The sequence below is a fragment of the Battus philenor genome, unplaced genomic scaffold (assembly GCF_028537555.1).
Source record: "Battus philenor isolate CCGP_79_NKW_IND1 unplaced genomic scaffold, ilBatPhil1.0.hap1 SCAF_9, whole genome shotgun sequence".
In the NCBI taxonomy this organism is placed as follows: domain Eukaryota; kingdom Metazoa; phylum Arthropoda; class Insecta; order Lepidoptera; family Papilionidae; genus Battus; species Battus philenor.
The window spans coordinates 6,796,581-6,819,896 of record NW_027181759.1 but is presented as its reverse complement, the minus strand read 5'-3'; the positions used below and the strand labels follow the sequence as shown (position 1 = coordinate 6,819,896).

Genomic DNA, 23,316 nt, shown 5'->3' with positions numbered 1-23,316 from the left:
TCTTCCCATATCATCATACGTTGCAGCGAAAACAATATTTTATGGAAGTTTTTGTTTTATACTACGCCGTTAAAAGTTAAGCTCGTTATCCATCAAAGTGGAGCCGAATGGAGAGGAGTGAAGCTGTAATAAATAACCAATACGATTTCATTATTTTCCTAAGATCTTTTCGCTTAGCTTCAGTGCACACGATTCAGGCGAAAAGATATCGATGAGGATATACAACCTATTTATTTATTACACTGCTGTTGTTTTAGTTAATTACCTTACCTTATCTATTAGGTAATGTTTCATCGATATGCTGCTTTGCGAAATACATCGAATATAAATGTATATCCTACCTACTTCATTAGAAAAATATGGAAAATATCGATGACACTATTCCGTCAGCCGGGCTAAAGAAAAAAATCGCGAAGTAATATGTAATTCACTTAAATTTTATTATATTATCTAAATATGTTCAAAACAAAATACATTTAATTAGGCCATAATTTATTTGCAACACAATCAGAATTATTAGATTAGTTTATAAATAGACAATAATAATTTCTAAACAAAAAAGAAACAAAAATGAATGCTTATTATAAACATTCAGTTCGAATCTAGTGACGTTTAAGCTCGACTAATTAAAAAGAACCATTTTGAATAATTAAAATGAACCAACGCAATAAATAAATAAAATTGCATGTTTAAACTCCGCCACAATGGAATCGCGGATTATCTTTACAGAATACATTAATAAATCCACGTCTAGTCTGCATAAGAATAATGGCAGATTTTTTTTACATTAAGACTTTTAGAGATAAGAAAGTGAAACGTCTATTTGATGATTGTGTGTAAGATAATGAATTTCTAAAGAGAGTAATATTTAATGATTCCAACTATAATTTTGTATGTAGAAACTTTTTTTGCTAAACAGGTACTGTATTGTAACTAACACTGCATACATACCGTTAGTAATGTTAGCTCAAGCTATTATGTTATATTATTACCCGATATAGGAACCTTTTGCCGCGACCTTTCTTTTTAATTCTTTTTGAATATTTCTTTTCTACTCTTTCGATTCCCCAATGCTGACTTCGATCATGCAGTAATATCTTACGATGTTCCTCGCCGGTCCTTGTCTTCCTTCGGCCTAAGAAACATTCATCTTGAAAGTGGTCCAGATTTCGTCAGTCCATCACATAAGACTTGGTTCCCTCTTTGGTCTTTTATCATCGACTTTGATCTGTGTTTTTGAAACTCCTCCGCCAGGTTTTCGGACCATGTGTCTGAAGAACTCGAAGATTCTCCCTAGCAAATGTTAGAAAACTACGGTTTCTTTAAGTAGTTTAAACACAGTTAAATAAATACCTATTTATTTTAAAGATAATTTTTATTCTTACGGTCAAATAATTGCGCATGCAACAGTTTTAATTTATTTTCAGAAATATTCGTAAATAACGTGTTGTCGGTGATTTTGATTTTTAAAAACTTAATAATTGTGTATATGTATAAATTATTTCTTTATACAAGTTTCTTTATATAGGGCTCTGTGAGTTTTCTTCGAAGTTTGCTAAGATGTAAAAGGATTTACAATTAAATAATTAAAAAGAGTATTAAATTCAGCGTGAAATTCCCACATATCAAGTACTTCAAAAGATCTCAGAGGATAAATAAATGCTTATCTTTGGTTTCAGAAAATGAAGGATATAAATCTACCATCAAGTCAAAAAGGGTTGAAAAAAACTTTGTGGTTGTTGTCGACGTCAAGAAACGCCATTATTGTATTGATCTGCTCATTAACGGCGTTCTTTTTTGACAGATACTCAGAATCCCCTTTTAAATTAACTGGAACTGTCAAGTGAGGATAATTAAGTACATTAGAATAGATATCAAATAGTCGTAAGGTTCCTGGAAAAGTATTTACTCATATAAAAGTTATTTATTATAATTAAAAAAAAATTATTATAATTGCGGACATTTCCCGCAAAACGATGTTAAAAAAGTTGCAAGCAGCATATACCAGTCAATTTTATTTTTTGATAAACATAACGTGATTTTCGACATAGATTATTAAATAACCGTGCAGTGAGGCAATTCCTGATATTCGTAATATATTTTCATTTTAGAGAAGGTCTTCCAAAGTTGAGCTTGCCGCCTTTTAATACGGAATATGGAGGAAAGAACGTCACATTTATTGAGATGTGTTCCGACTTGGGATCTTCAATTGTTCTGGTCCCAATAATTGGAGTTTTGGGGAACGTGGCTATTGCTAAAGCTTTCGGTGAGTTTTTTTGTCTAGTTAAACTAAAATAATGTAACTAAGTAAGCAATGAGTCCTGCGAGGATTACACTCGTAGTTGTATTTTATAAATTTCCTTCAAAATAAAGCGATAAGCTAATCAAATTTCAGGCAAGTCATCAGATGTGTATTAACACCACTTAAACCTGATGACTCGAATTTTGGTAAACGTCTATATGTATAAATATATTAAGTTTTAATAATAAACGAGTAAATTTAACGCCTGAGAGTACGTGGCAGTAATTCGTACATGTATATACAAGATAAATAGTTATAGGTGTAAAAGCTTTAAAGGAGACAATCATTCGTCAGCAAAAAGTTTTTCGCAAATCTTTTCGCAATCACCTTCTAGTGATCACTCTAAAATATGTGTGTAAGAGAACTGACACTTGTGATCGTAAGTCGCGGGTTCGATTCCCGAAATATGTTATAAATTTATAAAATTCAATCTTTGTGCGTTAATTACATATGATTGCTACTACTCACAAAAGTAGTTTCACGTGATGGCCAGCAAAGTTCTCTGCATACCGTAATACCACACTGCGATCGACAAACAACCTGCCAAGCGCGGCAAATATGGTATATCCTTTATAGATATCTTTGGCCTCCCCTAAATGAATTATAGTGGACATTTATTTGCTAAAACGACGACGAAACACTTTTTATACTAGCTGTACATCGTCCGCTTCGCGTGGCTAAAAATATAAAAAAATATATATATTTTTTATATGGCAACCTAATTATTTTTATTACGAATTTTACAAAATTAACCCTCACCAAAAAGTATCTGGTTATACATATAACAGCCATAGTTTGAAAGTGTGTGTTTTTTTAACGAATACCCCTTCGACTCCCGTTGCGAGTAATATTATTAAATTACCTTCACTGGATGTAAAACAATTTCCAAGTCTCTCCGTCCTATGATTCCAGATATATCAAAATGAGTCAGTATATAGATGAATATTTCTTATATTACATATCTACGTTAAGAAATAAAATGAATTCGCTAAGTATTTTAAACAATCAGCGTACCCATGGCTTTTGTATCGAATGAACAAAACAGTTTAATATTTATCCGACATCGAAGATAAATATACTCTTAACCATGACAACCGGTAGACTGTTATTATTTTATCAAATCGCACAGTTTTCAACCATAGCCCAAATATAATTTTGTAGTAATAAAGATAACGTACTTTTTGTTAGACAAAAGACAATAGAACGTACGGGTTCAGGTCGTATGGGTAACATCTAATAGCCTTAATATCGTTACTTGCGACCGCTTCACATCAGTATTCAGGTGGTGGACCATCGCCAATAACGATTACATTCTTATTTTCAAATTGAGTTTTTTTTTTTCGCATTTCGCCTCTTTTATTTTATCGCGTTTTATTTTAACATTTTATTACGGCTAAATAAAAAAGGTAAACTCAATTTAACAGTTTAGTAATCCTTTTGATCCTTATAAATTACAAAACTTTGATTTATACGATCGCCGATTTTTATTTACGATAAATTACGCTCTGTGTTCAAATGAATGTTACGTATATATTTAAACCTAGATTGTACATCAATTAAATTGATTAATTTATAATCTTGATTTTATGAAATTAAATCCTTGAATTTTCGAAGAATTCTCGATTTCGTTCCAATGCTTAAAGCAGACTAGGCTATATTCGATTGTTGCTGGACGCTGTTAGCCCTATTGGCTTTTACAGCTTCATCGGACTCGCGGATCTGAAATCCGCGTTGTGATAAATTTAAAATAATCTACATCAGACGCGTTACAATACAATACGTCAGGTATTGTATTGACTAATTGCTATCTATTTGGTTTTCGGCGAAAGGTGTAATCCTTTTCTACGAAGACATTTTAGCTGATTAGATATCGGAGCAGGGGTAGGAGATAATAAAGATATCATTTTATACATATTCGTCTACCATTCTGACAATTCCGATACTTAAATAAAAGTTAAAAACATAATATCATTGCAAAAACTTTTTCCCGCTTTGTTTTTGCGTCCACTTTAATGGCATCATTTGCAAAGTATTAATTATAAAAAATATTGTTCAATATACATAATGTTTGTACAAACGTCTTGGAATTCTGACAGCAACCACGGTAAAATTTACTTCACAGTGAGCCAATATACGCTATTCATTATCATCAGGTTTATCTCACGAGGTCCGTCTGGTGTGCTAACACCTTTAAAAAATTGGTTTACTTATTTCATTGTCCTGAAAATCTTCATTTATATGGTTTTTATTTTTATTTGTTAGTATTTATTGGTTATTCTTAGTATACGTAAGTTACTTTTTGTTTGCAAGATATATAAAACAAGATATGGCAGCTCTTCATATAATGAGAAAAAACAATAACGAATAACATTTCTAATGACGTAAATTTCGTCATCGTTTCAATCAATAGGCCCGAGGTATAGGCCTCCTCCAAAAAGATCAATTGGGGGATATACCGTAATCGCCTCACTTGGTCAGAGTATTGGCGATCGCAGCATTGTATTATGATACACAGGAGACCCTGCCGCAAATCCTCTGAAAACTTGTTTGAGACCAATAGCAATCAATTAACGCAAGTTTTGACACGCATCTTACCATCGCAAATCTCAGTCTATCCTCCGCTCAAATGACATAAATAACTTTTTTCAGTGTCTTTTATTTTATTATTAAAATATACCTTTTTTACTCCAATAGTAGTCGAAATTTGTATGTTTAAAATATATTAAAGAATAAATGTGATGGTTTGGTTTTGTTTCCTCATAAAATGTAATTACTTAATAATATTTGTTCATTAATTTCTTTCTGAATAAGTTACGTTGTCCACCATTGCACAAAGTGTAAATGAAGTTATAAATAAATTTATAAATAAATAGATATTCTATATTTAATTAAATATTTTTTACTAAGTAGAAAAATACAATTTACTGGAGATTTTTATTAACAATGTAATATTGAAACGCTAATTCGTTTTCAGCCAGCGGCGAGTCGGTAGACGCCACACAGGAGCTGCTAACGTTATCACTGGCCAATATCTTCGGTTCGTTTGTCGGCGCGATGCCAATCACTGGTTCATTTTCTCGTAGTGCCGTGAACCATGCCAGTGGAGTGGCAACACAATTTGGAGGAATTTATACTGGTAAATATATATATATCTAACATTTACTTTTGCCAATAATAAAAACATTTTCATATGTTTTTAAAATAATTATTGATTTTACTATTAATTTAGAAATCTTGAACATTTTAAATGATTCTACTCGTATTAAGGTAAAAATTAAAGAAGAATGAAACGTCGTTCTTTGATAAGATTGTCTGAGGTTCAATCTGTTCCAATTGACGACGAGAGGCATTCTTGTCTAGCAATCTGAGTTGAATTGCGCCTAATTAATTCCTCCGATGAAAGCAAGGCAGTTTTTGCTTGTCCAGATTTTTGATGTCAACATTATTTTTGAAGACAAAATAAAACTAAGAATTAATTTGAATGTCATATAATTTATTTGAATATATAATTACATACATTATATTAATTGACAGCAAACCAACTATGCATTTATCCTTTTAAAGCATACATCTATAACCAATCATGTTTTATATCATGTTTTACATTCCACAAAATATATTCAATATTAAATTACACGATTAACCACTCGTTAGTATAATTAGTCGTTCGGAAATTTGTTTTGTAATAAATTATTTGTTTCTGTGCAGCTGTATACCGACAGTTATATTTATTGTTATAGAATTTAAATATCCTATATAGCAGAATTCAAATTGCAATAGAGCATTTGTCCGAATGTCTCGGAATAAATCAACATAATACCACACTGCGATCGCCAACCCGCTTACCGAGAGTGGTGATTATGGTCTATCCCCTTTACAAATGTTTGGGCGTGCTTATGCCTTGCAGTGAACGTCTAAGAGCTTTAACGACGATTCGATATTAATAAGTATATAATTATAACAAACAATAGAGAGAAAAAGAATCTAATTAAAAGTCTGATTTATTTTAAATGTGCGCTAAGTTTCAAAATTTCATTTCTCCCATAAAGTCAACAAAGATCTGACAATAACTAGGCAAAAAGAGAAGTCAAGACTGTGGTAATTCGATTAATAAAAAAAAATTGTTAACAGGTATTTTGGTACTATTAGCGCTGAGTCTTCTGACGCCTTATTTCTACTTTATACCGAAAGCCTCTCTTGCTGCAGTGGTGATTTGCGCTGTCATATTTATGATAGAATATGAGGTAAGCGTATCAATTATATTTTAAATTAAAGCGAAGAACAGAGGAGAAAAGAAGAGAGAACGTCAGGTCACATACCACAATGACAAATAACCTCATGAAAGTCGTTGAAAAGCACTGAATGAGGCCCGCTTATATCCACTCTTTTTGGAAATCTATGGGAAAGGTGTCCAACTATGGACGTCCAACGGCTGAAATGATGATACAGAAATGACCTCCAAAACACGTCATTTATTTTGAATTTATTACTTTACGGTAATAAAGGGGTCCAAGGAAAAAAATACATTGCACAAAACAATATTAATTAAGTGCATAACATATAACATGTTAAAAAATATTCTAATCAACTTGTCTACAACATTACGTTCTAGAAGTGAACACAGTTCAATGGCCTAAACGAACTTTAGAAAAACTAACAAAAAAGTAAATTACTCGTCTTTTTTTATGTAACGTTTTTATATTTAAAATTAGAGGAATTTTTAGAAAAAATTCGACATTAAGTTTATTTATTCCATCAGTAGTTCTGACGAACTCAAGCATAAACTAAGCAACTTTTTGCTGTGTGCCTGGTGCACTACACTGAATAATAAATACATTTTCAATTACGATATAATGATAATTACAATTTTCTGTATAACATTGTGAATAATTATCTGTTAAGGTATCACATTATTAAAAGAACTTGTGTGCTAATCTATATTTTGACCTTCAATGGTTTTTGAAAAGTAAACGACCACTTTTTGTTCTAATTTCTCCACAAACATAAATATACTGTCTCGTTCGCTCTCTCGCTCTTTCTCTCTATTTCTCTCCTGTTCCGTCTCACTCTTATCTTATCCTCTACATCTCTCCTTATCTCTACGTCTCTCTCACTCGGAAAAGTGATGGAAACAACTCCATCACTTTTCTTTTTTTTGGGATTACCTTGAAAAAGCCGTTTTAAATACACCTTCAAATTACTTTATTAAATTAAATTCGAGCTTATATAATATGTTTGTCTTATGTATTTTTTAAATTGTTTTTAATTAATTGCAGGTTGTTAAACCAATGTGGCGGTCGCGACGCGCAGACCTCATGCCGGCTTTCGCAACATTCGCTGTATGTCTAGTGGTTGGTGTGGAAGTAGGCATTGTAGCAGGGGTGGTCTTAAACGTTATATTGCTATTGTACCCCAGCGCCAGACCCCAGTTAGAGGCTGAAATTGTCACCGTAAGTGTTAAAACTATTTATTTTTTTATATAGCATGATTAGTTATAGGGATGAGTTAATGCTCATTTGCTCTCAAATAAGGTGTGTTCTTGTTTCACAATGGTGTTGGAATTAATATATACAGTAGTTAATTTACATAAGAAATAGTACTTTGAAAATACGAATTACTACAAATTAAATTTTTTTAAATATTATTTATTAATTATTGTTTATTATCTGTCCCTTAAAGTCTACACTTTGTACTACCAGAAGTTATTAGCCTGTCTCATTCCAATAGAAAAAATAAATAAATGAAATATATTTTATAGTTATTACTCTATAGAGGTTGATTGGAAATAGGTGATGTGATTTAAAGATTCAAGCTGACATACCTACACGTGCACCCTTTTAAAACATTCACACATATAACCGATCACCCCATATAATTTTCATTATCGCCTCAAAAGTCAAGTGTACTTGAAAATCATAAAGCTGTGGAAAAAAAAACATTTTTTTTTCGGTGTATTAAAGAAAGATAGATAAACAATAACAAAGCAAAAAATTAAAATTATAAAAATGATTAATATAAAGTAAGAAAAATAAATTAATACATGGCAAAAAGTATTTGACATTATTCTGAACGACATTTTTATTAACAATTAACAACTAATAAAAAAATAGAATATTAAGAAAATAATTTTACACAATAACTATTATTTTTTAATATTAATTTGTAATTAAATAATTAATAAAACATAGAATGGTTACCAGGGACCGCCCACAAGGTGAACAGAGGACCTTGTTAAAATCATCGGAGGACTCTTTGGGGGGTCCATATCTCGCAGTGGACGTCCTGTGGCCGAAATGATGTTGATGTCATATAAAGATGACGACTTAACATACGTGTATATTATTTGGAACTTATAGGTTCTGACCTTAGTAAATAATTCAGTTATTAATTATAATCCTAACTATTAAAATATGTATGTCAAGAATTTTGCCAAGACACGATTTTCTAAATACTCTAGTGTTCTTGTAAACAAAAAGCCTTAAAAAATAAATAAAATTTGCGGTAAAGGCATCATTTACAACTATGAATGTTGCAATTTAAATGATTCAATTCAAGATAATTGCCTTGAAATTTATTCTGCAATTATAAGCTTTCGATCTTCCTCAACAATTTGTGTTAATAACAGATTTTGCAATGAAACTGTTTTGCTATACGTTAGCTCAGTGTAAAGATCGTGTAAAGAACGTTTTACTTCTTTAATAAATACATTAAATGAACTATTTGTTAGTGATCCAACTTCAATATACCTGTGTATACTTTAAAATTATGACAAAATTATTTTCGTTACATATTAATAATAATAATTTTATTTATATTTAATAATAATCTTTAAAATAGCTTTGTAGATAGCTTCGAAATAGCTTTCCTAATTTAAATTAGCGTCAAAAATATTTTATTCGAGAATGACTCTATCGGACCTAAAATCTAATTACAATATTTCAAATTGGATATATGATTGCGCAGACATTACCACAAATTAGTACCCTAGTACCGATTTCAGGTAATTTAATTATTTTATTTGAATATTTCAGTTTATTGTGGTAACTCGGAAAAGATTTAAAATTTATATTGGTTTCATGTTTGCTACACAGAGATTTCTAAGTAATTTACTTCGTATAGCAAAAACTGGTATTTATCTTATTGAATAAAATCTGGAAACGTTTTATAATCAGTAAAACAATTTAATTGGCTTCAGTCATAAGCATACGTTAATAACTAAAACTGCTACGAGTAATTGAAATGGCTTAGACAAATTAAACAAATAATGTATATAAGTATGATACTAAATAATTATTGGAGTGACTGAAGAACTTTATACAACAACGAACCATATTTAATTATTCTTTAAAGTATTTATTTTAAAATGTCACAAAGAAAACATGAACTTTTTTCTTCAAGAGAAATGGAAGAACATTGTAAGTTGATCGCCATGTCCTATTAGTAGTACTTCTGAAATCTGTTTAGTCTGACGTCAAAGCTTTCGGAAGGACTCATGTCCTTTTTTCTTTAGCCTCCACCTTGCCGCGCTATCCTGAGGCGCAGTACAGCGATTTCAGTATAAATAAAGCACTTCGCTTAACCATAATAAGAGCCTCGAGTTGTCATATTATTTGGTTTACTAGATTGAAAAGCCATCAAACTTAAAGATATCGTGGAGCTCATGGATTCATCATCATCTATATCTGTATATTTTAATTTATTGTTTGTTGCAGTCTGCGACAGGCTTCAGGTATCTGTTGGTGACAGTCGGGAACAGCTTATACTTTCCCAGCGTGGAGTATATACGGCAATATGTGACGCGGGTTGCGCTGAAACAAGGCGGTTGCGGTATGCCTGTAGTCATCGACTGCAGATACGTTTTAGGTATACCTTTTACAAAAAATAAGCTTACATCCTTCAGGCACTATGTGTAATTTTTATAAATTCACTTAAACCAATGTGTTTCGGTGTTAGCATTTATATAATTTCTTCAAATTATTATCTTATCTTTAGAATCTTATTCGGATAAATTACTTTACAAAAAGAGATGCAGTGTCTTTTACACGCTTATTAAGTTTTTCATTTTTATTTCGTTATTTCTTATACTATTCACATCTTTTCTATCTTTCTTTACAATAACATCCATTCTTATAACAATTACTTCACTAATCTCAGAGTTACAGTTTAATTTTTTAATTAATTAGAATCTTTATTGGTAAAAGATTTTTTACGAAGAATCTATCCTCTACCATGTTCGTACCACCTTTATCTACGACAAATTGTTTTTTCTTAGAGTTATTTATGTATCAAATTTTTTCCCATACGTTTATGTTTTCTATTATTATCTTTCTGTTATCTTTTTTAAGTACCCAATATTTCTTCTTAACACTCTACTTCACTACGCTTTTTATCTTTTATTTACTTATGGTCTATTTATCTTTTATCTATATTTTACTCCTGTTTATGCTTAATATATCATTTTATATAAAAAAAATTGTTACTGCTATTTTTATTTGTCTTATTATTTATTTATCTTACTGCTAAAATATTAATAATAGATGTTATATTACAGGTGCTGATTTTACTGCCGCTAAAGGGCTTTGTGCGCTTTCTAATTCTCTGTCGTCCCGAGGTCAACCACTGGTGTTGCTCTCGCCTAGGGCCAGTGTTGCCTCCGTGTTCAGTGGAGCTGGCTCCAGTGTCGTAGTTGTATTAACTCCGAATGAATTAGATGGGACTCTGCAAGGTACAAAATCCGGCAATGCTTTTTCTAAATCATAATAGATCTAATTAGTCCGATTATAAGACGTAAGACTCCTTTTCGGGGGCTTTTATTTATGGTCACTCCAAAGACGCCAATTTCACTACTAATTGCACAACCAATTATAATCAAACATAGAACAAATCATTACAAGCACAATTAAAAAAATTTCAGTACAAATACTAGTGTCTGATAACGTCACGTTAATTTTCCTAGTGGGAAATAAGACGAAATCCAATTAGGTAAACAATTTACGGCATTACAACGAAAATCTGCGAATATGTTAGTATGACTACTATGTATATGTACACTACTATGTTCCGATAATACGGTTCTTCTACGAGGAGACAAAAATAAATGATTGTGGCTTGTAAATGCTTTACTTGCTTGCTAAGTCATTTTTGCAACACAAAGCCTTAGTACGATAAGGCTCAAATTTCTTAATTAACTCATAGAGCCTAATTTTTAAAAAAGAGGTTTAGACCACGCATCCTTTGCGAACTGTCACTTTCAATCAGAAAAAAAACCGCACCGTCTATCTTATTTCACCTATTCCATTTTCAAACATTGTTATTTTTCTTTTACAGAGCTCACCGGTCAATATGCGCTACCGCTTATAGTAAAAAGTGAAAACAAAATAACTCCGCCACCTACTTATGCGTCGTTAGAAAACTTAGACGAAGACGTTGTTGTGGTGGTTTTAGACGATAGCGAAAAAGACGTTCCCTTATTAAATAAAAGCGAATCTGTGAAGAAAATAACGAATGAAATAGACGATACTTGATTTATATAGTATATTTAGATTATATATGTAAATATAACGAATATTAAGCTATATTCAACTTACGTAAATAGTGTATTTTATTGTACGCCAAACAAAAATTCGAAGGACTTATAAATCAATATTTCAACAAACCCTCTACACTTATAAGAATGTGATATAGCTTTCATAGCAATATGGAACAGAGGTTTTACGTATATAAATCATCACGTATTTTGTATGAGGCTGTTCATAAAATACGTCTGGTCTAAAAGGGGGTGGGGTCGAAAAAAAGGTGACATTTACCGTTAATCAAACTTACTCCGATTTACACTGATTTTATCTATTATTTTTAAAACTTACATATTTTCTAATAACGTTAAATGTATTAATAAATTAATTAACACAATTCATTTTAATTTCGTTGTTAGGAAATCTGTGTAATCTATTTTTTTATGGAGATATTCTTAGAAAAGTGAAATTTCAAGTGACGTATTTTATGTACGGCTCCTATTTTAAATACCAAGGTTACATCAATTTATAACGATTGGACTTGACAATTGGATAAAATAACAATCCAAAGCTCTGATTCTCAACCGTACCATATGAAATTTTAGAAACGTGTTTTTTTATATTACAAGTAAACTATTGTTAATAATTATTGATTCAACCATGCAATATAAGTCTTAATCAAATAAGTAAATAAAAATAAAAATTGATCCAATAAATCTGAGATTCTTCCTAGGGCCGGTATGTCTCTGAGATTACAATAACTCCAAATCCGAAGTAGAAGTGTGTATATAGATTCAAGCCTCGCTCGTATTTACAGCGATGTAAATGAACAATTTTATTTCTGTAGAATTCCCTTTTTCGCTGTGCCGCTAACTATAGCGTAATGTCCTATAAAAATTTATTAGGTCTTAACAACAATTGTTTTCTTATTACGAACATCAACTTTTACATATCTCCTATTAAACGTAGTATTTAGTAAAAAAAACCTATTTTAAATTTAAAATTATTATAACTGTTTAACACATTTTTAATTCATTTTTTTAATTGTTTAAAATACAACAACAGAACGAAGGGTTGAGAATCTCTGTTCTATAGATCCTTTACGACTAAAATTTCTTTCTATTTTTTTATGGTAATTTCTTTAACGTCGCAATTATAGTTTCCGTGACTATTACTGATTTACCAAAGACAGGCGTATAATTTAAATAGGAACATTGGCAAAATTCTGTGAAAAATACAACAAATATAATATACAACTTGGTGGTTGTTTCCAATTTGACTAACGGGACATCACCTTCTAAATTACTAGTACAACAAACCCGTCTAATTTGCCAATTACTCCCCGTAATTCTTCAATGCCTACTTAATTTTAAGTTATTAGCTTTTTAGTTAGTTATTAGTTAATAGCTATGAAGTGCAATAAAGTACGAAACAAAATGAGCAATTTTCCTAAATCATAATGTTTCTCTTTTGTTCCTTATTTTATAATTTTTTCCATTTAACCTTCCGAAATAAAGGTTCAACTTCTACGAATTAAGTTTTAGTTTTCTTTACGTTCCTTATATAAAATAAAAAAACAAACCACGGTATGATGTTATGCGCGTAATATTGTAATAAAGAAAAGTTTATTTTATATATACAATTAATTTTACCTATACATCGAAGAACAAGTGACACGCCGGTGGTAGAAGACAGACTTGCGATCGTATGGTCGTGGGTTCTATTTTCGGAGTACAATCTCATTCACACTTGTTCACACATTATTCGCATTAGTTATATAGGATTGCCACTGTTCATAAGTTTCCAAAAGATGGACAGCAGCGTTCCCTGCATGCCACATTGCAATCTCCAGTTCGGCCTAGCGTGTCGATTATGTTATATCGCCGATAAATATCTTTGGAGAAGGCTTAGGCCTCGCAGCAGGTATCTCGGACATCTGGGACACCTCAAATTTTAAATATTTGTGTAATTTGACTTTGTATAAGTATATAAAATAAAACATTTGGCGTATTTCCCGTGGCCCTAAGTGACCCTCGTACCAGAAAAAATGCACGTTCGTCTTAAATAGTCATTAAATAATATAAAATATCTCCTGTAAATTTGAAAATGGAATAGTTATTTAAACAATGAGTCATCATCACCAGATTGTCTTATTGACACTAACATCAGATAAAAACAGTAATATAAGTCAGCTTTGTCAGCTGTCTTTATATCTAGTTATTTTCAATGTAACATAAAGACTCAACTACTCATGATTAGTACCTCTACCGTTTCCATACTATGGTTGTCTGTGTTATAAGACCGCCCTTTGTACGTTTTTGTATACTATTGTGAAAAACTATTTAAATGTATCCTAACGTGTATAATAAAGAATATTAAATAAAAATAGGGAATATGATTTTAAAATTATAACCGCTTTGGGCACAACTCCTTTGTTATATAGTATATTTCATCATCATCGATTCTACCGTAAATTTCCAATAGGACCGAATTGAAACGGTCTACGTTCATCGTCTTCTGATGCTAAACGTAGCATGGGTGATCATCACTCCAGGGCCTTTAGAACCTAGAAAATATATAGCTTTATGTAAAATTAAACGAAAATACATTTTTAATGATTTTTATTGCTTAAATAATATAAATACTATCGTAACTAAAATAAATAATACATCATTATAAAAATTATAATATCTTAGCACCATTTATGTTTACAATAATAAATGCATTTTGTGATTTACTTATATTAAATATACCTAATAATGAGTATCGTAAAATTACAGACTCTGAAATATACATGAAAATTTTTGTCTTTCGATTCAGAAAATAATCAAGTAGTAATATAGATAGTAGAACATACTCTACTCTGTAACGTCAATATAAGTAAGTACTTTCTGAATATAAACCAGTTCGAACAAGCACTCTGAGACAACATCGTATTACTTACTGATAAACCAAAAACCCTTCCCAAAATTTACGTTATAAAATCATCGAACTAGTTTACAGTCCAGTTAACTGAATATCATTTCCATTTGTGTGTTAATGTCATTAAGCGCGTTTTCGTCTGTTTATTAATCAATCGAAAATTAAAATCGATTAATTCAAACAATCGGATGGAACATCGGTTTGGACGCTGACATTAGCTTTTCCGATACAACGTGTGCGATTCTTGCGCTACGTTGCCATACCAATTCCCTTGTGCGTTCGTGGTTACTGTCGACTCGAACCTAAAAATAAGAATTTAAAATTATAAAAAATGGGAAATAAATCCAAAATAAAGTATTGATTATTTTTAAAATGTTATATTTTTAATATAATATTTAGTAACTGTCAAAGTGATTAGTGACATCTAGCTGTTAGAACCTATACATACATAAATATATATATATATATACATACCTATATATGAGTGTGTGTATATATATATATATGTATGTAAAGATTTCCACCTACGTACTGCCTGACTCATGACGAAAATAAACACATTTTCAAACTATAGCTTTATAAGTATTGTACTTATCCAAAATATTTTTTGGATTATAAAAATTACCAAGAATGGTTTTTTTTATGAAACAATACCCTCAATCGTGAGTGCGGGCCACCGAAGCAAACTGTGTTTAAAAAAAAAATTCAATCTCTTACGACTGGTTTCACGCTTACTGACTAGACATAATTTATTCAAAACAAAAATATTTTCCAATTCAATTTCTCATAATACAACCAGCGGTAATAAGTATTGACCAACTGTCTGTGGATAATGTCCGACAATGCCATAACCAAACAACGCTACGTACAAAGTTAAAGACACAAAATTTACACAGAAATTGGTCGACACTATTACGCTAGACCCCTTAATTGTTTTATCTGAGGCTTCGTCATATCTTGTTATGAATTACACTGCACGTATTGGACTAAGACATTTAAATTGCCGCAGTGGCCTCAGTGGCTATTTGGTTAAAACCTTTTAATTTCTCCAGTTGTTTATACATTTACAATGAAAATAAAACTGAAAACAATTTAAAATGAAACATTATTTTCATTTCATTTTTTTATCCAAACGCGTGATACAATTAGGCACTTTTAAAAAACAATTTTAATTAAAACTTTTATACTTTTATTTGTTCAACTCGTAGTTATTCTTCACACATTTATAATAATAAATGTTCATTTCTAATTGAATAAGTATTATTTATTTGTTATATATAATATCAACGAACATACCTGTTTAGGCTGCAAAACTTTTATCGAATGCAATGTAGCAACGCCTTGGTTGTTTACGTGAAGTGTAATTTTTCCTGTCATTTCAGCTGTGGTTGCAGTTGCAGATTTGATTTCTTTCTTAGCTCCGCGTCCAACCTAAAGTTGTAAGATAGAAATTAATTTCTTTCCAACTGCTTATACATATATGGGAACTACAAGCACTGTAAAAAAATATAATACTTACTTCTTTTTCAACTCTCAACACGAGTGGTCCAACTGCAAAGTTACTCTTTACTGTAGTATGATCTGACATGATGTTAACAGCAACGTCCCCATTTCTCCTAAGTGAAGATAAACCATATAAGGTTCCCTTTGCTCTTGGTTTACTCTTTTGGCTTGTTTTAGTTTTATTTTTATTTACTGGTTTCTTGGTAGTAGTTTTAACAGGGGGTTTAGAGCTTGGTTTAGTTGTTTTTGTCGGAGGCTTGGGTCTAGTAGTAGTAGGCTTAGCTTTTCCTTTTTGGCTGCTCGATTTTTCCTTCATTGCTCTAGTTTCAGTTTTTTGCATCGTTTCCTTAACTTCTTGAATCTTCTGGTCCATTAAAGGTGCGTCATTTATTTCATTTATTTTCGTTAAACCATCAACCGCGCTATTTTCAGTTGGTGTAGAATTTCCAGCACGGACAGTTTGCTTCTTTTTACTGCTAGTTTTTCTAAAATTCGGTAAATAACATTAAATTTATTTGCTTTCCAGGACTAATAATACTAATGACATCCTTCATGTTATGGACATGTTTCGATGTCATCTCCACACGTAACTTTATGCTTATGATATCAATTTTAGATTGTTGTGTTAGAAAGAGACTGGTAACTCGAAGCAGAAACTAAGAAACATGTCATGGTATCAATATACATGTGGGAACAAAAAAGTTTGTTATAAATATTAAAAAGTATTACTTTTTCGACTTGGTCTTGGTCTTGTCTTTTTTAGGCTTGGAATTCTTCTTTTTAGCATCGATTGGCTGAAGTTTAACATTGACGGGATCGTAAGACCGCCTGAGAATATCGTTCATCTTTTCAAGTATATTATCGACAAATCGGTTATATTTGACAATGTAAACAGCTGGTACAGCTGGCTTTTTCGGTGGTTCCTCTTTCAGCGCTCCTAAAAATAAAATCATAAAAATAATTGGCTTTAATAATAGTCATGTGTGAAGTGAAATTTTCGGCATAATTTTTTCTATACTATGTATTACTGACCATTTACCTCCTCAAAACATTCGGTTTTAAGGAGAACAAAGTTTTCGGAGACAAAAAGTAATATGCCCAAAACTTATTTCTGGTCATAAACTATAAATTTTATAAAGTTAAATTATAATAAATTATAAAGCATCCTGTTATCTAAATTGATCAAAAATGAATTTATTTATTCGTAATTAATAAGTAACCATCGAAACGGCAATATATTTATTTACGGATTTACGTAAAATTTCGACAAAAACATATTAACTTTATTATATTACTAAGCAAATTCATTTTAATATATAATCGAAGATGATAATTGTTAAGAAAATATCTTTTAAAAATGTAGTGAGATCATCATTTAAAAATGATATTGTGAACTTTACTTGACGCCCAGTTAATTCACATTAAATAGAAATCGACTTTTCACCTGCTTGTTAATTTGAAACGATACGTAACAACAGCAAAAATTATATAACCGTTCTGTAAATATATATTTTTGTTGATTTAAATTTTATAGACCTAAAATTTTATCGTAATGTAGTTATTCATGGTGAAAGTTGACAAATTTGAATAATCAAGTTGACCTACTGTCTGTATGTTATAAAGATGCTTTGTTTTAACCATGAATAAAGTAGAAATTGTCTACCGTTAAACTGTATTAGCTATCATACTACTATGATTTACTTTGTTTTGAGTGATGTTTCTTTGAATTTTTACAAATTTTAAAAATTCATATTTAAATCCCAATTTAACTTTAATCTCATACGTATGCATAATCAGTTAGCATTTTTTTTTAAATTCTTAAAAAATAAATAATTAAAAATAAAAATTTGAAATATAATTTCCCTAAATGTTTTTGACGGTTGTCCAAATAATATGTTCAGTATCCAGCTTGATAATGTTCAACTATATAACCGGCACATTAGAAAACTCATGTATATAGTACTTGTTAATAAATCTCATTCAACCGAAAAATATTTTTAGCTACACTTGCCGTGAGAGCATGCACTTGCATGCTGCTATCCACACGGTATTATTAATTGTATGTCAATCGCTAATTAGATATTCCGCAGACAGATAATTCATACATCAAATAGACAATTCGAAGCACGTTGTAAAGGCACGCGAACGAGTAACTGTTCCTGTCGCCGCGAGCCCCGGCTGAATTCTAATGGCGAGCAACAATTAATAGGACCACTCAACGATGGATTTTCTATTTTCTACACGTAAAAGGAATTGCGTGCCGAGACGCACATACAAGAAATCTAATTACGGAACATCGAGTACGGAAATTTAATCCATCTTCGATAACTGACTTTTTTCGGGAAAAAAAATCTAAAAGTTTTTCATGTTAACAGCTTTTACGTAACTTGTAATATAATAAATGTTATCTAAAATCATTAGGTTTCTTTTCCGGGAAATCTACTATAGGCCGCACCTTAATAAACCATATTAGACTTTGTGTGACAAACAAGTTTCATTCAGGTTGAGTATGACCGTTTGCGGCCCCCAGAATTTCACGACGGTAAACATTTAAAATTTCTCTTTTCGCATCTCATTACCTTGTTTTCACTAGGCCGTTCCAGTGTCTCGAAAATTTCGCAACGGATTTGTCATTCAGTGAGAGTAACGCAAACAGCTCATTATTGCTTTCTAAAGATTACGTTAAAATTTGCCTTTGGTTTGTTCAAGGCCGTTCTAAGCAAAGTAAGTAGAAGCATAGGGACCAAGGTCATAGAAAGTGTCAAGGCTATATATGAAATCGGACAGGGTCATCGCCCCAACTCCGGATGAGAAAGTAAGCGTCCGTTGCACGCAATGTCCGATGCCGTCCTCTTAACACACATCCATCTCAAACTGGTTCCTAGTAACTACATACTCTATTCCGCTGTATACAAGCGGGATTCTTAGATCACAAACAATGATAGTTTGATGCTATCGCCAAATAAAATCTCTCCCGAAACAGTCTCCCACGTCGCAGCAACGACACATCCAGGATATAGGGAAGATGGATTTATGGTTAGATTGAGCGCTAAATTTATAGATAAATCGGTCAAAAAGCTAGTTATTTATAAGTATACTGCAAGTTTTATCTCTACATCATAAATAAATATTATGTTATAAATACTGCGGATATTATTAGTAGGTATTTCAGGCTTTTACAATATATACTTTTAGTTTTAATAAATAATTATAGTAAGAAATTATGCATACAAATTAAATTGACTAGTATTTATTTATTTATTAACATGAAAAATAAATTAATTCCTAGATAATGTCACTTTCTGCTGACAACATGTTTATTAGTCAACTAGAGTTCTGACCGATCTCTCTTCCAATAGCGTCGTTTATTTCTCAATCATGCGCGTAGACTGATATCGTTAGGTAAGTTAATAAAGTTGACACAAAAATAAGAACAAACAGATTTATTTCGTATAAATTGCCACCAAACCAATGTGACATGATCTAGACATTAATTTAACTTTGACTCTTTATGTTTCATACTTACACTGTCACACATCAAACACGCTCACTTAATAAATAAAATAAATTAAATAGAATAAATAAATAGTCAATAAATAACTACAGCTAAAGGATGGGACCGTGGGGAACTCTCAGGTGTTTGAGAGGACATGGCGCTTCTGAGACATCGGTGTTGTTAAATTCACTATCTGATTTTTTTGTGATCAGCTACAACCACATTGGATGCAGATTTTGTTTTCTTTACTTTACCGGAGTGGTTGAATTTTTTCCCGCTTTTTTTTGTGTGCACCGAAAACTTCGCATTCAACTTTTTGGACTCACGTGAATGCTTGGATGAGATTTTCCTGCCGAGGGCGTCAGATAAATCGTCTTCCTCGTCATCATCGTCTTCTTCCTCTTCATCGTCATCGTCGTCATCCTCTTCTGGGTCGAGCGCGTCAGTAATGTCGTCCTCTTCTTCATCGTCATCATCTGCGTCGCTTTCAGCAGGAGCAGCTACTTCAGCGCTGGCAGCGGGACTTTCAATTTCTGCACTTGCAGGTTCTTTTTGTCCAGCTTCTGGTTCTTCACCTTCCGCAACAGTGTCTCCTTCTGCCGACTCAGCGTCTTCGGCAAGAGTGGACACTTCTTCAGCAGAAACAGGTGAAGCGGCAGAGGCCACAGGTGCAGCAGCCACTACGTCGGCTGGAGCAACGACTGGCTGAACAGCCGCTGGTTCGTCGTCGTCATCGTCATCCTCTGTGAGAATAATATTTTTATTGATAATTTTAAATATTATCACTTAATCTCCTATATGTATTCAATGAAGTAGTGGCATAAAAAGTGCTAGAAAAAGTTTTAAATTGCTATGACATACCTCCTCCTAAGATATCGTCGAAGAATCTTTCCAAATAGTCGTCGTCATCATCGTCGGCTTCTTCTTCTTCGTCATCATCGTCGTCATCATCATCATCGTCATCTGTAAAGAACGAAATGTTAATAATAGTTGTAAAAATAAAACCCGATTTACAAAAATTTTATAAGACATTCTTTTCTTCAAATTACATTTAAGAAAACCCTCTATAAAATTATTGATATTATAAAGTAATTTAATGCTTAATAAATGTTAGATTTATTGTAAATCTTGCGCTAGTGCGTGACATCCTGGAAGCTTTCGAACATAGAAAGTCCAAGAACGTCGATTGTTCTGATTAAGTTTTTCTTTCTGTTGGAATTAATTAACAAATGAGAGCACCTGTCACGGTCTTTGGCTCACATACCACGCTGGACCAGCTACGTTCTGATTATTATACAGTATTTACCGATGGAATGTAATACTTTCGAGCTACCATTACAGTTTTTATCTTAAATGTTCTGTATGTTCAGTACTTTAAATTAAAATCTCCAATGATGTACTGGATATTTAAAAGTGTTCATTCCATCTTACGTTATTTCGGTTGTTGAAAATTTAAGTTTAGTTGATAACTTAAAATTTTAATCACTAAAATATTTTAAAAAATTATGATACGATGTTATTTATTTTTAAATAAATAACCTGTACTCAGGTAGATAATAAATGTGTTATTCGATATTTCCATATCCTTAATCACGTGGAAGATTTAAATTCCTTGAGTAATTATCTGAATGAGACGCAATATTTTTTTCCCACAAGTTCCATAATGCTTAGAACAACTAAGCAATGCAAGTTATCCGGACGTTATATACGTGTATAATTTAGAATATATCATATACACCGTTAGGACTGTACATTCAACGGTAGATGACTTCGACCAATATTTATTTTACATATAAACTTATGTTCTATTTTTTTAAGTGTTTGGTTAACATTATCCAAAATTACAGATTTGTAAAAAAATCATTTACAAATTAGGCAAAAAATATCCAAACGGACGATTACCTCCTAAGGCATCCAAACCATCATCGTCGTCATCGTCATCGTCATCGTCGTCATCATCTTCAGCTGAGGCTGCAGGCGCAGGCGCTGCGGCGGCGGCCGACTGCCGACCTACTTCCTTGTCGTCCTCGGACCTCGCAATGGGGCTCGCCCATGCCGACAACACTAAGCAGCATAGTGCCGCTAACAAAAACAACGACCTCATCTCGTATCTGAAACAAATGTAGGACTTTATTTATCGCCGACAAAATATCGCGATCGCAACAGTGCCACATCTGACGTGCCACTATCACACGGACACTGTGGCTATCACGCTATCACAACACTATCACGTTCACGTCACGAACACTGGACGTCCTTGGAAGGCACTTCACCTTTTGACTTTTCACTGGGGAGTCCTTGGGGGCTCTAGCGGAATAGGTTCCGCTCGCGTCTTTTTATGCGGCTGATCGGAACGCTATGGCCAAGCCGGACGAGCGGTTACGGTATAGCGGCGGCGTCTTCACTGCACTCTCTTTTATAGAGTTACGTCACATACGCTGGGAAGGAAAGTAGTGATGGTAGTCGCGGCGGCCTCAGATCACAAACCCGTAGAGCGGACAAAACCTAATGGGCATAAATTTAAATGTGTATTTTAAGGAGTATAATACTTAAACTAATAAAATTGTAGTGAGTTTTTTTTAATATATAACAAAATATTATTTTTCTTCTATGTTGGTTATCATTAATGTCGTATTAAGATTTATTTCACGGCCTCATTTACCTTATAAAAGGTGCTATTTAAAAGTGATCTACAAAAATTTACAATAAAACAAAATTATATAATTCGTAAAAGTTACAAATCGATAAAAATTAAAAACCACAAAATAAAACCTTTTTGAACAAACCTTATTAACAAAAAATTAAATATGCATGTTTTTAACAAACTTCACTATGACTTTTTTGAAAAAAATTTACTCTAAAAATTATTATATTTATTCTATGACAACCGAAGAGGGGTTGGTTCGGTGCGATTGACTAATTTATTCAATTTATTTGCCGACTTGGCTTGTTTCGTTAGAGAAAAGTGTAAGCACCATACGGTTGAGTTGGAATTTTAAAACATTTACACATTAGTATGGGGGAACAGCCCCAAACTTTCACTTAAGGTTATGTATGTAAATGAACGTTAAACTGTAATTGATAACGTAACTCAAAACTACGGGCATTGGACAGTGACAATGGGAAAACGACTCATTCGCTGTAATAAAAGAAAAAAATATATTTAAAAAGCTAAGAATCATTGGAGAAACTTTTTAAGTGGAACTGGCATAAGAGACATCCGTTACGGAAACACCACTTTTACTGCAATGAATCATTTTTATTATAATAATATCGTGTTTTTTCCAGGTTCAATTAAGAGAAATTGTTTAATAAATAGCAGTCATCGCTGACATATAAAAATTAGATCATTTTATATCTAAAAATTGTCGTTAAATATCCTCTTTTCGCTGCTATACCCTTATTTCAAGCACATTAATATCCCGAAACGTCTAAGCCGATTATATTCACCGCAATTAATTTTAGTAAAATACTTGATACCATTGCTTTTACCAAAGAAAATAACAATTATTTTAAGATAAATAGCACCTCATATACATGAGAATTACCAAATAGAATAGAGAACTTATAGCTAATATTGC

General features: G+C 32.0%; 2 protein-coding genes across 2 annotated transcripts in view; one reads left to right on the top strand and one right to left on the bottom strand.

Moving 5' to 3' along the window:
- The window catches only part of LOC137932048 (sodium-independent sulfate anion transporter-like), a 36,363-nt gene extending 23,564 nt beyond the window's left edge, over nucleotides 1–12,799 (top strand). The window contains exons 6-13 of the mRNA XM_068775606.1: nucleotides 1,680–1,843; nucleotides 2,112–2,266; nucleotides 5,277–5,438; nucleotides 6,434–6,546; nucleotides 7,579–7,752; nucleotides 10,015–10,165; nucleotides 10,854–11,027; nucleotides 11,630–12,799. Of these exons, the coding sequence (XP_068631707.1) occupies nucleotides 1,680–1,843; nucleotides 2,112–2,266; nucleotides 5,277–5,438; nucleotides 6,434–6,546; nucleotides 7,579–7,752; nucleotides 10,015–10,165; nucleotides 10,854–11,027; nucleotides 11,630–11,826 (1,290 nt within the window). The 3' untranslated portion in view covers nucleotides 11,827–12,799. The remainder of the gene's footprint in view (nucleotides 1–1,679; nucleotides 1,844–2,111; nucleotides 2,267–5,276; nucleotides 5,439–6,433; nucleotides 6,547–7,578; nucleotides 7,753–10,014; nucleotides 10,166–10,853; nucleotides 11,028–11,629) is intronic.
- Nucleotides 12,800–14,764: 1,965 nt separating this feature from the next.
- On the bottom strand, nucleotides 14,765–22,096 carry LOC137932388 (uncharacterized protein DDB_G0286299-like). The gene is made up of 8 exons (XM_068775992.1): nucleotides 22,009–22,096; nucleotides 21,638–21,846; nucleotides 20,597–20,698; nucleotides 20,062–20,478; nucleotides 16,978–17,176; nucleotides 16,256–16,724; nucleotides 16,033–16,167; nucleotides 14,765–15,038 (listed from the first exon to the last, which is right to left on the bottom strand). The coding sequence occupies exons 2-8, from the start codon at nucleotides 21,837–21,839 to the stop codon at nucleotides 14,913–14,915; spliced, it is 1,650 nt and encodes a 549-aa protein (XP_068632093.1). The 5' UTR covers nucleotides 21,840–21,846; nucleotides 22,009–22,096; the 3' UTR covers nucleotides 14,765–14,912.
- Nucleotides 22,097–23,316: the final 1,220 nt, after the last annotated feature.